Below are 17590 nucleotides of genomic sequence, written 5' to 3'. Positions count from 1 at the left end.
TTACATTTGGCCTTAGCGAGAATGTATTTTGTCAAGGTGTGATTGTTCTGTTAAATCCAGTTTGTGTTTTACTTTCAGTTGAATGCTTTATGTTTATAAGAGCGAGGTACGTGTTACAGTTTTCGAGACTTGACGACCTCCAAAACATTGGCATCGATCGATTAAAAATCGTATTGTTTGGACCTGTATTTTTGAAGCTGCGGGAAGCAAGGCGGAAGGAAAAACTTCACACAATTACCGATTTCACATTGTCACACGTTTTAAGTCGTAACTCCAAATAACCAATGTAAATTGTACTCAAAGTATGCAGTGAAATTCGTCGGATAAGCGAAAAGTATGTATTCCCTAAGCGGTCCGCAGATAATGCTACGCGGTCATATTTTCGACGCTATTGCACAGAATCTTTGTCGCACTGCTGATTTCCAAACCTTCGAAAAACTCTGTGAGTCTAACAATTTTGTTATCATGTAATTCTAGAGGATTAATCTTCGACTTTCATCTAAATCGAAAGAGAAATAAGTGTTGGTTAGCGGCGTACAGTTGCGATCTATTTACATATCAGTATAACGCTTCTTGATCATGATCGGATCAAACAACTTTGGCGGTTATGTTATAAAAAATACTGCGGGATTGGAAGATATAGGTTGTCGGTAGTATTTCTACAAATTGCTGGTTAGCTTTAAGCAGAATATTTATGAAAATAGCGTTCGATAGTCTGCGGAACAAATTCCAGTGAGAGTTCTTCAATGACTCTCATAGATTCAGATTCGTTTACGACTACATTGCACCATTAGCCGACCATCGTCAGTAAATTGTACAGTATATCTTTCTTTAAATCTGGAATGTTGCTGCAACAGCCGGTAGAACTTCTGGAAGGCGTTTCTGCGCGCTTTTCGAATGGGTATTGCACCATCCTGAAGGAAATGAGAGGACGTGAGATATCCAACCTTGCTGGGTAGACGTCCCAAGAGCCGCTAGACCCATTCTCCTCAAACTCGGTCGTGAAATAAAATGGCAGTGTTTTGGAGCTATTTTCGAGATTTCGTCGGGGCACAGAAAATCGAGGATTTAACGGAATCCAAATATTTTTTCGCAGAACTATTTCAAATAATAAGTAGATTCGTTTTAGCGAAAAAAAATTTGGGGTTAGGTGCACTTTAACGGGAAAATCTCAATCCTCAGCCTTGCCGAATTGACCTCGCTATCACTCGGTCAATACCGAGACGGTAAGGTCTCGGTCTGAGATTTTCCCGTAAAGACTTAACTCTCGGCTTATTAAGTAATTAATCATCGCTAACAATCAAAGACTAATCAGTTGATTACATGTACTCATTGCTTACCCATCGATTACTCGTCAATGTCATTACCGGATCATCGATTATATATTAGCTGAGCTCCTGCGCGCCAAAGGCACACGGGCGAAACCATCAAAAATTCAGTTGTCACGTGTTTGTCCGTCCGTCCGTCCGTATGTACACACGTACGTTCGACATTTGCACTGCACGTGCGCGATCCGAGCCCCATACCATACCTTGAAAAATAAAAGAGAGTAGCACCATTACCACAGGTACCCACTGCCCATATCGCGGGCTCAAGCTTAGAGCTCAAGTCGACCGCTTACCAGGTAAGATTGAATCGCCGACTCAAGCCAGGTCAATACTCCGGGGGAGAGGGAGTGGGCTCGTCCAAAGGCAACAATTCGGTGCGAATAAACCCCTGGGGCGTTGTTGACTTTTCTTCCGAAGTATTCCTTGCACAGTCCTCTCTTGGAAAATCCCTGATACATGGCAACAATCTTGGAAAAATTCGGCACGCTTTTTTGTTAAGTTTTTCACGTAAAAGAAAAAGTGTGAAGCCGCACGCCGAAACAAGAGACTTTCCCGCATTCCACTTCAGTGCGTACGAATAATAGCACCAGAGCGAGGTTAGGGTGGACATTTTCATACATTTGCTGTATTTTTGTCCACCCTGACCTCGACTCGGTGCCGTTGTTTGTTGGAATACGGGAAAGATCTATTTAATGCTCACAATTAATATTTTTTGGAGTCTGATCCAAGAAAAATCAGTAGTTCGAGTTCCGCTTTTAGGCTTGGCTAAATCTATATATTGTGTCTGCTTTTATACATGCGTCGTATTATATTCGTGATTCGCAGCTTTACACACTTGGCCCAGGATAAAGTCAAACCGACTTCTGCCGGCCGTCGGTTTGGCTTTATCCTGCGACACAAATAGCGATTTTTTTAAAACGGGTATATAATTTTATTCACAAGACTTCTGTTCATGAGGACAACTGGCGTAGCACAAATCTACTAGGACTTTATTACTAACACGAAATCTGCTCTACATTCATGTGCACATTTCTTATTACATTACGTACCATCATACCACAGCAATAGAGAATACCTTACCCGCCATATAAATCATAATTATTTTCTTTTAATTAAACATCGAAGCCTCAATCTCAATTCTGTGAACTGTATACTTCTTTCTCGGATTTTGTGCATGTCTCGAGCGTGGTCTCATAGCTACAGAATTAAATTTTTTTTCGTTTCAATCGCATTTCCGGCTATAAAATACGGAAAAAAGGAAGACTGTGTTGGCGCTGGAACTAGAGTGTAAAAATCAACGGAAGCAGCCAAGAAATTATCAAAAGAATATCTGAAGACAAAAATTATTATACAAAATAAAAATAAGGGACAAAGGATAAAAGCTTTCAAACGAATGAACTTTCCATTTAGTGTTCAGAACAAATTGGTTTCACTTGCTAATGTCCGTTATCTTCTAAGTTCCTTACACAGCACTGTATAAAGCAGTTAATGAGACTGTATTGCATTCTTTGTTTCCTGATATCGAGAATATTCATGGTTTCGTAAGTGTTATCAGCTTCAACGGTAACATTCAGATAACACTTGCATTAAATGTATTACACTTACGCACTCTTACTTATATTACAATTGTATACACTTATGCACTTGAATTAAGTTTTGATAGCAAGTCACCTATTTAAGGAAACTTATAAACATGTTTAAATCTGAGTTGTTTCTCGCTAAAAAAAAAAAGCTATTACAGCATTACTCTCCAAATGAAGCATTTGCCTGTCATCAGAATCTCCACTTCGTAGACTGACCAACGTTTTTATGTGAATGATAGATATAAATTTCCCTTAAGATGGATTGTCCGAGCGATCAAGTGGTTCTGACAGATTACAAATTAAGAAATTTGCCTACCCTAATACCTTCCAAGTGGCACCTATTCCGACATGATGTCACATGACAATCGAAGGCCCCGAATGTGATATATTAAACAAGTTTTAGATTATGAGCTCGAGATTTCTATCGCGTGATAGTTGACGAGGGCGCACTATCATCTAACTGTTTTAGTAAACGCTGGTTGATTTATGCTAAATGTATATATATAGCACAGTATTTGCATTAGTGAGTAAATCATCTCACTTATTGTCCAGCCTCCATTTTTTCGCATTTCTTCCTTATTTTTCAGGCATTTCTTGGTTTTCCAAAAAGTTGGGGGGCGCCCATTTCTCCTCGACTTATACGATCGAAAGTGTTCAATAGATCATAAGAGATCGTTTCACTGATAACCGAGTCTTTCTTGTATTCGGGGTGCTTGTCGACGAATCTGCGAATCCACTGCGCTGTCGTCAGCAGCACACCTAAAGAGAAGGAAAGGTATGACTCTCATATTCGTGCCCGAGGACATAAAACTATCAAACGCTAAACAAGGCACCAAATAAACTGTCTATATATACAGGTATTGGTCAGGTGACAAAGCCACGCCCACCAGGCCGACGTTTATCTCTGTTCATGAAGCAAGTAGATACGTCCAGCACGAGAACATAAAATGTACAACCTTGCCAGCATTCAAACTGGGAATCTCTTCATGGTAACAGTCATTGGGCAACTACCCCTCCCAGGACTACACATGGAAGGATTTTGCCCTCGTGCAGTCTTGTGTGTACTTCGATGTAAAACCAAGGCGTAGGTGTAACATATTTCAAAATGTTATAGATGCTGCGACTTGTTCCATAACGAAATATATATATATATATATATATATATATATATATATATATATATATATATATATATATATATTTGCTGTTGTTTAAATGAGATTTACAAAGTTTGTCCTATCACACATGAAAATCAATTTTCATAAGGCATTAGATGGACCAATAATATCAAAACTGATTTACCACTCACCTGAAGCTCTCCTTGAGATAAGTTTCAAATATTGGGAAATGGTACAGTGCGTGTCAATGTCGACATCCACGTTGCTAAGGTAACATTCGATCAGCGGTATGAGTCCGGGGAATTCACCTTCCTATAAAAGGAGAAACATGAAAGACAATGAAGACAGTAGGGAATCACAACGAAACAACAACAACAACAACAGCAACAACAACAACAACAGAACGTGAAACAATGGAAGTAATAAGAACCAACTCCCCCCCCCCCCACCTCAAAAAAAAGCAGCAAAACAAATAAAGGGAATAAATGTGACTAGAGTCCTATTTAGCCGAGCGTGCAAGATCCCCGGACACTTCCTATTTACTTTTATTTTTATAGCGTCGTGATAATTAGTTATTATTGCGATGTAAAAAAATCATCTTAGAGTAGAAGTATTTTGGCAGAAATAAAGTTGGAAAAAAAATGACGAAATAATAAACCACAAGGACGCGAAATTGAACTACACATATGTAAGGCTGATGTGGGACATGGCAGAGTCAGTGTAAATTCCTTCACAAACGAAAAACGTGTAACAGATACATTTTCAGTCGGCATATATCTCACCTTGCCGTTGACAATTTTGTCAATCGTCATCAGCTCAAACTCGTCTGAATCACAGTTGTGACCGTCTCCATTAGTCACAGTGGAGCCTTGGAAAAGAAAATCACGAGAGCATTATCGACTAAACTTGAATCCCCGCGCGAAAACCATACAGCAGAAAATAAAATCGCCAAAGTAAATGGTGTAGTACAACAGGGCTGAAACGAAATAGATCAGTTGGCCTCATTTTGCACAAACTAGTGCATGCCGAGAAGTAAGAGCAGGTAAGCCAATGACTGGCTGTTTATGTACATGTGACAAAATTCTACTGAGCGCCGGAGTTTCGCATTACTCATTGTCACGAATTACTTAATCAAACGAAATGTTCGAACCATCTCGCTCTTTCTCATACTGCTCTGCCTAGTCTTTTCTAGGGCAAATTTCTTACAAATTACTGTAACTGCTACTCTCAAGTAAAAGAGAAGAAAAGTTCCTCTAACATTTCTTCAAAGTTTTCCTGAAGAAAAACTTTCCCTGACGGACAGCATCTCTTTCTCCAGCGGTGACCATATTCTCGTCAACCTATGACAGAACGTTGCAGATATTTTTATATAATGTTTCCTTTGATTGTTATTTTCAAAAAAGAGTCACAAACTATCCAAATTAAAAGTGAATTATTATAATTTTATTATAATGACTAGCATAACGTTACACAAAATGAAAATGAATTTTCTAACTAACATTATGACGATTTATGCAAATATAAAACGCGACGTGGTTATTTAAGAGGCTGCAGTTACAACATGTAAGGCTCATGTATGGTCCCACCCAGGTACAACCTTGGCTTGGTCAGATACATAATAGGTGGTACAAGACTAAGACCAGAACGAACAGGCCTTCTTTCGCACTTATGAGCTGACAGAATTCTGTTTTTCTAAGAGAGCATGAAGGGTGAGATAGTTAATTCCCAAGAGAGGTTTTATTCACAAGGTAATCACTCTCTAGTAATTTTAAGATCACTTGCGATTTTATAAGGGTCTAGAAATAGCCAACCCTGTGACCCAGAGTTTTGGTCACGTGTGCAGCCTAAACTGCTTTACGCGTGCGTAGTAACATTAACCGCGGAAGTAAGTTAGTCGCTCGTCTAAATATAACTTGAAAGGGACTACCTTTGGAATAAGGCCTGTATGGGGGATTGGCTCTCTACCCTTCATTCTCTCTGGGTTATTTTCATTTTCTCACCTTGGACAAGGGAATAAGCAGATTGAGGTGAAACGATAAAATGGCTCTCGTGAGAAGCACAATGAAAGCTACAAAGGCGGCATTTTCAAAGTCTGTCAGTTGCACCTGGTAAAAATAAGAAAAGGAAAAGAAACAATCAGTGCAGTTAACGAAGAAATGATTATAAAAAATCAGTCAGCTGCATTTGCCTTGGGTTTATTAAAGAAAAATGTTACGTTGTTTTTACATAAATTTCAATTGATGATTAAAGAGAGAGAAAACCAAACAACGAGCGACCAAATTTAGTTATTTATTCTGAATTTCAAGTCTTCGGCGTTGTTCGCTATTTCCGACATTTAGCTTAGACTTCTAATCGTTTATTTATTCACTATGACCTTTAAATCCTCGAAAATTCCAGTGAGTGACTTTAAAGGAAAAAAAATTGTCGTGGACGATTAATTGAGATTGGGTATAAAGTCTAGGTCTTTCTGTTAAATTTAACGTGTAATATTAAAACCAATTTTATTGGTTCTCTCCATGAATCTGCTGCCCTCGTAGGGATAACCAATGATCTTAGCTTAGAAAGACGTCACGGAATAGAAACAAATCCTACTATCTGCAATTGCTTTTGAATCAACCATTGATGGCAAATATTCTTCTTCTTATCACTTTGTTTAGGAGTGGAAAGTTAAACCTAAGTAAACTTCTACACTATATTACATCACAGGCTCTGAACTCTACTCTCCAGCCGATGGACGAGTTAGGGGGAGGCGGTTTGAAACGCATGGTCTGCCAGTTGGTGGACTGGATATTCTGAGGAGCAAAATAAAACACATTGTCCGTTAGGCGATGGACACTTCATCTTTATGCCAAAGTAAGGGGCGAAGGATTCTACACTTCTTTCGTCGAACAATCGATTAGTAGGTTTCCATAGCATAAAATTGTCCATTGATACAAGGATTGGGATGCACTTTATATTGAGCTTACCTCAAAATGATTCGTATTCTGTTCATCGTCTTCATAGATATGCTCACGGAACAAGGTCAAAGGATCCCGGATGAATAAGTGCGCAAAATGGCGAGCCAACTGTTGATCGATTCCTAACAGTGAGAAACAAAACAGAAGATATGTAAGAAAAATATATACACAAATCCTGAAAAAACGGTCGTCATGTTGCCCCCCCTTTTTTTTTTCCTTTTTTTTTCGTTTGAAAACGAAAGACAGCGCACACGCAAAACACACACAGCAAGGTGGTAAAGTCAATTTTAAGTTGCATGGCTTTTAGGATAGTAAATGAAAAACCTGCTCATGTGAAGTCATATCAACGTCAATAACTGGATGATTGGAGAGAGCCAGGAGCCCATGAGCTGACAGAGCTTCTAGCTACAAATAAAATAAAGGAGTTGTTGCTTGATTGATGAAGTTTACTTCATACGTTCAACAATTTTGATGATATCACTAACCGCCATCCACCAGCTGCTGATAAATCTCATTGTCGTACACCAAGTCGATATCACTGTACTTAATTCCCTCTGGTGACAGGTATGTACTGATGGAGTCATATCGCGACTTCGGAATCACAAACCTGTTTTCTTTCAAAGGCTGCAGGACGGGGCGAAAGAAAAAGAAATTTCAAATACCGAGAAGAAAAATCTACGTGCACAAAGCATGAAAATGTTTCGAAAATTTGGTGGTAGATGTCAGATTAGTAACTGGTGATTTTCAGTTCGAAGTGGAAGGAAAAGGTGTTAAAAGCAATGAAAGTTTAATTTCTTATGTACATTTTGTATCTTGAAAAATCTCTGGAGTTGCCAACGTACCCAGCCCTTACTAGATGGCAATTTTCGCTGTAGCTTACGGAGAGCCCTGGGTACTTTTAATGAAGACATTAAATCTCCCTGTCAATGATAACCCAAGTATTCTTATCATCTGTAAAATTGCAAGGGGAAGTTACATTTTAAAGTAAGCTCTCCCCACGTCAACTTCATCAACAATTAGGACTTTGAAATTTTAAAGTATAATTGGAATTTTAGAATTCAATTTATCTAAATTTTTTAAACTTATTTTAAACACTGTCACCTATTCGTGGATTAATTCTGCTATGATTTGTTGACAACTATGAAATTATACTGAAGTTTATTATTTTACTGTGGGCAGCGACCTTTGCCACAGTTTGGTATAGCTGTCACGTTTATCATTGCTGTTCTTCTTCTAACTCACCTCCAGTCCTCTCTCCTCAGGTGTGCGATCATCCACTGAGCCTACTATCACACTCCAGCGGCAATCAAGATCTGCGAGGTATCCACGATGAATTGGCGTACCTGCTGACAGTGCCATCTTCAAGAAAAGAGGAGGAGACCTCTTTGGAGTTAAACTGTTAAAATGGGTGCCTAGACGAATTTCAGTTAAAGGTTTATAACAAACAAGCTTAACACAATTTTTTTTCTTCATTCTCCCGTACTGCTCCGAGCAGCAGGGAGTGTCGTTTCATTCCTTTTTTTTTTTCTTTCTGTCACTTACTAATATCGGGGCGACCACTGCCAGCTGATCATACAGGTATCTTGCTTCGCTAATACTACATGCTTGGAAAGTCGTCTGCATTGTCAAATAAAAAAAAAAAAGCAGCAAGTTGTTAGCATTATACACAACGTTCACAGAGAATGAACTGGACCGGGAAGCAGACGACAAATTGAAATTTTCTGTAAAAAACTTTCATGCTTTCGGAGCTTATTTTTGGTCACGCGCAACGAGATAAGATATAACTAATGCAAATTATGCTGTTATCTGATGAGCCAATCAGGTGATAAACCAATGCTAGTTAAGAATTACTAGCTTATGAACTCAAGATCTCCGTCCCATTAACTCCCGCCTCAGAGAAATGGAGAGTGAATAGCCTAATGGTTTTAGGGTAATTCTAAATAAATTCCTTTCAAATACTAACTGCCTATTATTCTTAGAATTAATCAGTTTCTTGGACTGAATTTTGAGCTTTTAAAGTCTCGTAACGGTAAATGTCCTTCTTTTTGTCTTCTCCAGAATTTAATTATCCATTGTCCTTCTAAATCTACCTCCGACTGCTTCGAAGAAAGAAGAAAACGTCACCATTTTGTTCACCACGTCAAGCCGATGCACACTAACTGAATGACTGATAGTGTGTGATGGCTCGGTCATGCGGTTGAAGTATATCTTTCTCCGCAGTTCAAATATACAGGATTTTTCACATATTCACTAGTATACTAGTAGATTAGTGTTAGTAGAAGTAACATTCTTTTTTATGGGATGTTTTTTTTTTTTTTTTTTTTTTTCTGTTTGATTTTGGTTTTGCCCCACCTAGCAACCCTGTTACACATTTTCCCGTACTTGACATCCATGTTCCATGTTCTCCTCCACTTGACATTCGAATTCCAAATTCCACCGCCACCCCTTCACCCTTAGCACTTTTTTAACATGCTTTCCCGTGCTAGGCATCCCAGGGTCCATGTTTTCTCTCGCTTAGCAACCGTATGTAATATCACGTTTAACCGGTTTTATAAGCGCAGGTTGTAGAAACCGACTGACTACTCGGATTAACACAGTAACTAATTTCCGTGAGATTTACCTGAAGACAGCATATCCCCAAGCCGAACCCCACACAGTCCAGATAGATGTGATCTGGCGAGGCAGCCTTGGCAGCTTCACCTTCGACATCGGGAAATTTCTCAATGAATGGTGACGGCGTGTTCAAATCTTTAAATACTGTTCATCAAAAACAAAATGACAGAACATAACTGCACATGGTTCACGCCAGCTAGTCAAAATATATTATAACAATATCGATATTAGATTGTCTAGCATACAAAGTTATGTATTCGGTACAGGTTTCATTATGAGATACAATGTCTCAAATCCAACTTTTATGACAGTCTCGCCAGCTAACACTAGATAAGTAAATGGAAGCCAGAAGATGTGGGCCGGGGATAGATTGCTTACTGACAGTTATAGTAGATTGTCAATATTATGGTCTGTTTTTATTTTTGGGGGGGGGGGGGTGAGGTGGGGGGCCGGATGGGGGTGCTTAAGTGGGTGAGTGTGTCAATTTGACATACTAGCCTGTGTGAGCCCCCCTACCCCCGTTTCCTAATCACCCCAACTCCCTCTCCATTATTCAAAAAAAAAAAAAACAATGTTCATACGCAACTAATAGGACATGTATGTGTACAGTTTCCTGTTTAGAAATGGAGTTCATTCTCAGCGCGTTCCTCTTCAAACTTCACGTGCTATAGGTCACCTACTTGGAACATTGATGGCGATTTTTGTGCCCCTTCGTTCCCGGATGTTCCTCGTGAAGGTGCTTATTAAAACAACAAAAATAACAATAATGAAAAATAAATACTTAAAACACCATCTGCATGAACTGTACATCTAAAGAGAATGGAGGGGAAGAAAGCTGCATACGATTCAGGTGCCTCATTAGGCCGGCGTTTTTCTCCGTTTATACTTTGTAGCTTGAAGCAACTTGGTGAATTTCTACTTCCCCCTTGATGGGATGCTCCTATCACAGGGATACCCTCAGCATTAAATTTATACACCTGGGTGAAGAGAGGCATTGTGAGAGTAAAGAGTCTTGCCAAAGGACACAGCGCAATATCCCCGGCGAGGGCTCGAACCTGGACCGTTCGATCCAGAGCAGAACGCACTAACCATGAGGTCACCGCGCATCCCAATGTACTGAACATCTAATTAACACTTCTTTAACTTCAAATTTAAACTTAGACCTTCACTGTTACTTTCTTGGGATTTCTCGTACTTACTGTTTCAAAAGCTTCGCACTGAAATACATTTGTGAGGTCTGTTTTGACTATTTTGTAGGAAATTAAAGATGGACTCATTTTTCAGTCAATATTCCCACACTGGCTTTATATGGGTGCCATACACTTTATGGAACACCAAGATGCTTGATTAACATCTGTTAAATTATCATATGCATGATAACTGCCATATACCTGAACCTTGGATGTCCCTGGCAAAGCGCCTGGTCAGGATAGAACATGGAACAGAATATTCCTCCAACAGGGGTGGGGTCAAACTTTGGAAAAGTAAAGTTGGGGCATCCCATCCTGGAAGAGTAATTTGGGAAATTTACGAAATTCAAAATGTCATTTGCATAACAAAAATGCTTGACTTATTACTGTATGGCCCTTAGACTTCTCTTTTTGTCTCTCAGTTATTAAACTTTTTCTGACTGTCTGTGCTGCTCTAACTAATCCTTGCAGACGGCCGGTGCCTCTTAAAATACTAACCAATCGGCTGGGTTTTTTTTGGTTTTTTTTAGCAAAAAGGTGCTAATTTTCTTCACTTGAGATTCTCAAGAGGCGCTTTTAAGGCAAGAAAGTTAAAATCATAAGCTTTCAGTTTCGTCAAATGTCTCGTTCCTGGTAATGCAGAATGACCGAGGCTAAGTATGTTCCTGCCCACCCTACGTGCAGTTCATTAAGCCTTTACTGCACTCGATTTTGTTATATAGGTATGAGCAAGTCCTGATGATAACTGTCTTGAATATTACTCATGGTTAATGAATAGTTGACGTCTAAGGGTGACATCAACTCACCCAGCCCTGGCCTACACGTTCACGACTAAATAACATCTTTTTACCAAGGAGATCTTATTACCTGGGAGATGCACAAATTGTCAGCACAGTCTCGCCGGGACCAGTTAAGTTTTTCAGGATTTCTTCACGTCTGTTGTCCAAAAAGAGAGTTAACTTGGACAAAATAAGTGTTGACTGAAACAGCAAATGTGAAGGAAAATCCGGTACTAATTCCTGAGGGACAGAGGTGAAAAGTTTTAAACGCAAATTTTGGCCAAGGGCAATACGTGTGCATGTTTGCTCTGAAATACTCAATATAAAAACCTTTACACGTAGTTCTCTGGGGAATTAAGCATGACGCAGATTAATAATAATACCGGGAATTTATAACGCACAGACTTCCATATCACGCTTTGTCGTGCAATAAAAATTAAATAAAAATTACACTAATTAAAATTTCAAACAAAGATGTAAAGGCTAAAACGACATTACAATTAGGTAAGTCGCCGGATAAAAACACAAAACGAAGAAAAAAAAGTAATAGTAGTTAATCAGTCAGAAAATGAGTCAATCAATCAGTTTGTTTGCCTGCCTGTCTGTCTGTCTGTCTGTCTGTCTCTCTTTCTGTCTGTCAGTCAGTTCCCTGAGTCATTTAACACAGTTTTACCTCAGTTTCATATTTGCTTCAATCATGTTGAAGTGCCTCATGCATCCACCAAGTGGCTGGCCAGGTGTTCCTACAGACAAAAAAAAAAAAAAAACCTCGATCGATCCATTGATCATGCATGCATTCATTCATCCATCCACTCATCCATCCATCCGTCTATCATTCAATCAATCAGTCAATCAATCAATCAATCAATCAATCAATCAATCGATCGATCGATCGATCGATCATTCATTCTTTCTTTCTCTCTTTCTTCCTCTCTTTCTTTCAATCAATCTATCAATCAATTAATCAGTCAATCTATCCGTCAATCAGATCAATTGATCAATTAACCAATTGTGGAGTTAGCCAAATGGAACAATCATATGAAAAATCAATAATTAATGTATGGGCAATAAAGGGAGTAGGAGATGCTTTGTCTTTAAGTATAAAAGGGTTAGCATCCGATACCTTCAACCATGTAGCTGGCGTATTCAGGTCTCCAAGAAGTCTTATTATTGCTAGAAAAAATAGTAATAATAATAAACAAGCTGACAGGTGTATTCAATTTATTCTTTCAGACATGTTGTGAATTAGGTGTTATGAATTTCATCAACAAAAATCGAAAGAAATGGTTACAATAAAACAAATACGTAATTGTTAGACCACGTTTGTTAGGCATAATGTAAATTATATAAGTTCAACATTTGTACAACAGAAGAAGCCTTTGGCTTTTGAACGTTAATTAATCAATGAACACTCCCGTGAAGTCTCTTCCATGAGTATTAGTAAGGACTACATGTTTCTATCTATATAATATTAACCCTTTAAAATTGGATCCAATAGGCTTTTAGCAACAGGGGGAGGCTATTTTGCGAGCCTCGAGCCGCGAGCCGCGAGCCGCGAGTCTCTTTTCGCGAACCCTAAAAGATTCTCGCCAAAAAATCCAAAAACGGGTTACATGCGGGGTGCCTCCGTTATGCCAATACCCGAGGAAAATGGAAAGACATTTTCCGATCAAACCGGACCAAACAAGAGGAATAGGACTCTTACCATTTTTTATTCTTTTTCCGAATTCCCTACATAAGTGAATAGAAGTAGGGCAGTGAACCGGTTTGTCAGAAACGGAACGGCAAATCTCTGTCGGAGCAGTCCGACCGAAATAAGTGGACCACCTACAGAGGTGATCCCGAATATTCTGGTCGGAAGAACTTTCCATTTGACCTCCGACCGAAATTTCAGGAAGTCTTTGGCATAATGGAAAAAACTCGCGGTCTTCATGTGCTGGTGCACCGTAGCATGGCAAATGAAGTGATGGAGAGTTTTCCTCTGTTCCTTTTTCATTTGTACCATTATAGATATTATGGGACGGACATTTTTCCCATCCTGCTTTCTGATAGCTGCAAGCGAGGTAAATTGAAGTGTCGTGACAACGTGACCTTTCATAAGTTGACAGCTAGGATCACGAGATTTCTTAAATTGTAATTGGAGGCACGAGTGATTTGTGAATTAGGTTTTTTCGTAAGAACACAGAAAATAGGACGCGTTGTAACACTGGAAGAGAATTAAACGAGGATTTGTCGAGTACAATTGAGTTATGAGTGTACTCCACAAGTTTGGTACAGAGGTAAACTTTTACTTATCTTTAATTAGTTTGCAAGGAACTTTTTTCAGCGCAGTAAATTGTACTGACTATGACTGGGCCGGGCGGATGGGTTTTATCCAAAAACTTTTGAATTGATAGAAATAAGCAGTCGTCCAGTCCTTCGATTTTACGGGGGAACTATTAAAAAAAAAAAAAAAAAAAACATTTAAGAGCCTGGGAGCCAAAAAAATAATTTATGAATCTTTCGTGGTGGTGCTTCTCGATATATCATCTTCATAATTTCCTAAAATTCGCCTCACTTGAACGTTTCCCTGTTTATACTGGGATGTTAGTCAATTTTACATAATCAACATTTTGATACGAAAATTTGCGAGGGAAACTCAAAATTTCACTAGTATCTGAAACTATAAACTGACCTTCAAAATCCGTTTTGATACAGACGGAAAAACTACTTGCGCGGAATTTCACGCACGAGAGAAAATAAAAATTTTTTTTTTCTTCTGCCAAGTGTAGCATTTACTGAGTAAAACGTTAACGTTAAATTAAAAACTCAGGAAGCAGTGGCTTGCGAAAATAGGCTCCTGGTTCTGGCTCGCAAGCTCGCACATTGGTTACACTCTAGCAACAGTTGGTGAAATGACTTGCTTTTCAAGAACACACTGATTTGCTCATTGGGAATGCATGATAATGTTATCAAAAATGGAAATAATATTTACAAATAACTCTAAATACAAATTAATTGTCACTTCTTAGGAAGATAACAACTGAGTAACAAGTTTATCTTAATTAGTGCTTTTTAACTCTCACCCGGGATTGTTCAATTCCTCGAGCGCCAAAACATCTAGCATTTCCTTTGCCTTCAGATTGTTATAAACCTTCTTGTTTTCATGGTCAAACTTCAGCAATGTGTATTCCACCTTAATAACAATAACAATAACAATAACAATAACAATAACAATAACAATAACAATAACAATAACAATAACAATAACAATAACAATAACAATAACAATAACAATAACAATAACAATAACAATAACAATAACAATAACAATAACAATAACAATAACAATAACAATAACAATAACAATAACAATAACAATAACAATAACAATAACAATAACAATAACAATAACAATAACAATAACAATAACAACAACAACAACAACAACAATAGCAATAACAATAACAATAACAATAACAATAACAACAACAACAACAATAACAATAACAATAACAATAACAATAGCAATAGCAATAGCAATAACAATAACAATAATAATCCCAATGACAATGACAATGACAATGATAATGATAATGATAATGATAATGATAGTGATAATGATAATAATGCCATAATGTTTAAATGATTGAAGTCGTGTAACGTTGAAACTTTCGGAAAAGTCTTGAAACATTGGAAACTGAAATAATGTGGATGAATTACTTGTCCACTGAAAACAGATATTAGGTTTACCAATGGGATATTATTCAGCTTGACCCAAAATGAGTTATTGGGCAAGATTCGTCTACAGCTGAATGATCTGGGCTTCTTAAATTTACATCTTCTCAAACTCATTAATAATTCATCAAGTTTAAACGAAGGAAATCGCGACCATAAGTAAATAAGTAAAGTAAGCAAAAGCTTTATTAATGTGTCAATGTATTTAGTTTTCAAAACTAATTGGGGACACGACAAAAAAAATTAAAAATATTTACAAATAAGGAATAATAATAAAAATGTATATACAATTAAAATATGTAGCATGTATAAATTGTACAATAAAACAATGGGTATATAAGAGGTAGTCTCTAAGAATTGCAAAGGTTACAGCAGCTATTGTTGTTGTTTAAGATCGACGTTAGGTCTTTTTTCCTAATGTTCTTTTTAAAAGATTCAATATTCGAGGAGCCTTTCATTTTATTATCTAGTTTCTACCATATATGAGGTCCTTGATATCTAATAGAATGTTTTCCATAGTTAATGGTGTTAAAAGTGGGAATATCAAAATCACTGTTTCTTAATGAGTAACTAGCGCCTTTCTGCTTAAACAGTTCGTCAACAATACTTGGTGCGAGGCTATATTTTACTTTGTACATTAATGTAGCGATATCTTGTAGCCTTCGATTTAGAAGTGAAGGTAGCTCTGAACGAACCAGAAGGTTTTCGTATGATTCTGAATGGAAAACGGTGTTTGGATATCTGAGTATAGATTGATACAATTTTCTTCCTCAGGCTCCATCCACACTATGGTGGGGGAATTTGAAAACGGAGTTTTCAAAACGCATCAAATGTTTTCTGTCCACACTATACGCCGGAGGAATTAAAAAACGCAACAATTATTGGTCATTTTGGATTGTCTTGTAAATCACATGATTATCGTAACACAGTTTTCGTAAAGCGTTTTCAAAATGTTTTCCGTCCACACGAAAACGAAAAGCCGGCTTTTTCAAATTTCTCCGGTTTGAAGAGCGTTTTCGAAAAGCTCCGTTTTCGTGACGTATTAATGTCAGAGGTAGGCCTCATCGTAGAAATAAGGCTGCGTTTCCAAATTTCTCCAACTTAGGCCCCAGTTATGAAGTCTTGGGTACCCGAGATAATCCTCCCCCTGAGGCAACTTTATCGAGCTTTAATATGTGAAAACGTCGTCTCTGTAGTCCGTGTCAAAGTTGACCCCACATGATTATTCATAATCCTAAACGAATAATCAAATGTGCAAATATCCCTCATCCATCACTATCACTTCTTTGATACGAGTTTCTACTTTAAATCGTAAATCTAGACATTTCGTGACACTCGCCACGCCCAGATGTGTCTCAGTTAGGCGAGCCAAAGTGTTTACATGAAGAAAAGTTGTCCCTACCTGCCGAGGCGAGACAACTCGCCCAACCGAGTTGTCTCGCTCCCCGAGACGGGTTCGCGATCCTTTTAAAAACGGCTAGGGTAACTTGGGGGAAGACTTGTCTTGGTTAACCGAGGCCATATAAATGGGCCCTTAGTGTATACGCTGCTTCATCTTTCTGCCTATTTTTTTTTTTTTTTTTTTTTTAATTTTCGATTGAGAAGATATATCAAACACCCAAGACATTGTTTGACCACATTTCCAAATACCTTGAAGTTCGTCAAAACAAACTCCGCCGCGCGTCGTATTTTCAACGCTCTCCTCGATGTTTGGAAATGTGGTCAAATAAGGTCTTAGCCTAATAAATCATCCCAGATGAATATACCCACTTCCTATATAAATACTATAAACGATATAACTCTGTATATAAAGCTTTGAACGCCACTGGCAAAAAGAGAGACTGGTTTTTGCCAAGACATTGGGTCAACTTGGATGGGCGTGGTTCAGACAATATGAGAGGAGCAGGGGAGATTTGAACAAGTTGCCTCAAAATCATGGTCAAGCGAGGGATCATCAGCAAACTACGACGTTCTCTGTACCATTGTGGCTCGAAATAAGAAGGCCTAGAAAAGCTTTGTGGTGTGTTCGCAGCGAAATATAAACACTTTTGCTTGTGAAAATTTAATCACTTTTACATTTCACCGCTTTATTAACAATACGTGGGACACTGCAGAACTTCAAGGTGGTGGGGGGGCTCAACGATGGTGCTTTTTCTCGTTTCCAGAATTCAGTTTTGCCATTTAGGTCCCAGTGGCAGGGACAGTTGATAGCCTAGTTTGACCTTAGGGATGGAACATTTAAATCCCATTTTTGGTCCGGGGAATGAGAATTTCACCAACTGAATATTCAAAATGTCTAGTGCTC

General features: G+C 38.3%; 1 protein-coding gene across 6 annotated transcripts in view; it reads right to left on the bottom strand.

Moving 5' to 3' along the window:
• Nucleotides 1–631: 631 nt before the first annotated feature.
• LOC145494735 (glutamate--cysteine ligase catalytic subunit-like) overlaps nucleotides 632–17590 on the bottom strand; it is a 44496-nt gene continuing 27537 nt past the window's right edge. For all 6 annotated transcript variants that reach the window (XM_081474308.1, XM_081474307.1, XM_081474305.1 and 3 more), the window contains 17 exons: nucleotides 14634–14743; nucleotides 12692–12741; nucleotides 12242–12311; nucleotides 11657–11725; nucleotides 10991–11104; nucleotides 10280–10338; nucleotides 9607–9743; nucleotides 8529–8603; nucleotides 8229–8345; nucleotides 7472–7610; nucleotides 6996–7108; nucleotides 6729–6821; nucleotides 6030–6134; nucleotides 5288–5369; nucleotides 4812–4897; nucleotides 4221–4341; nucleotides 632–3670 (listed from right to left, as the gene is read on the bottom strand). In XM_081474308.1, the coding sequence (XP_081330434.1) occupies nucleotides 3495–3670; nucleotides 4221–4341; nucleotides 4812–4897; nucleotides 5288–5369; nucleotides 6030–6134; nucleotides 6729–6821; nucleotides 6996–7108; nucleotides 7472–7610; nucleotides 8229–8345; nucleotides 8529–8603; nucleotides 9607–9743; nucleotides 10280–10338; nucleotides 10991–11104; nucleotides 11657–11725; nucleotides 12242–12311; nucleotides 12692–12741; nucleotides 14634–14743 (1716 nt within the window). In that variant the 3' untranslated portion in view covers nucleotides 632–3494. The remainder of the gene's footprint in view (nucleotides 3671–4220; nucleotides 4342–4811; nucleotides 4898–5287; nucleotides 5370–6029; nucleotides 6135–6728; nucleotides 6822–6995; nucleotides 7109–7471; nucleotides 7611–8228; nucleotides 8346–8528; nucleotides 8604–9606; nucleotides 9744–10279; nucleotides 10339–10990; nucleotides 11105–11656; nucleotides 11726–12241; nucleotides 12312–12691; nucleotides 12742–14633; nucleotides 14744–17590) is intronic.

This window comes from Orbicella franksi, chromosome 8, assembly GCF_964199315.1.
Source record: "Orbicella franksi chromosome 8, jaOrbFran1.1, whole genome shotgun sequence".
Lineage (NCBI taxonomy): Eukaryota > Metazoa > Cnidaria > Anthozoa > Scleractinia > Merulinidae > Orbicella > Orbicella franksi.
This window is presented reverse-complemented; position numbering and strand designations above follow the sequence as displayed.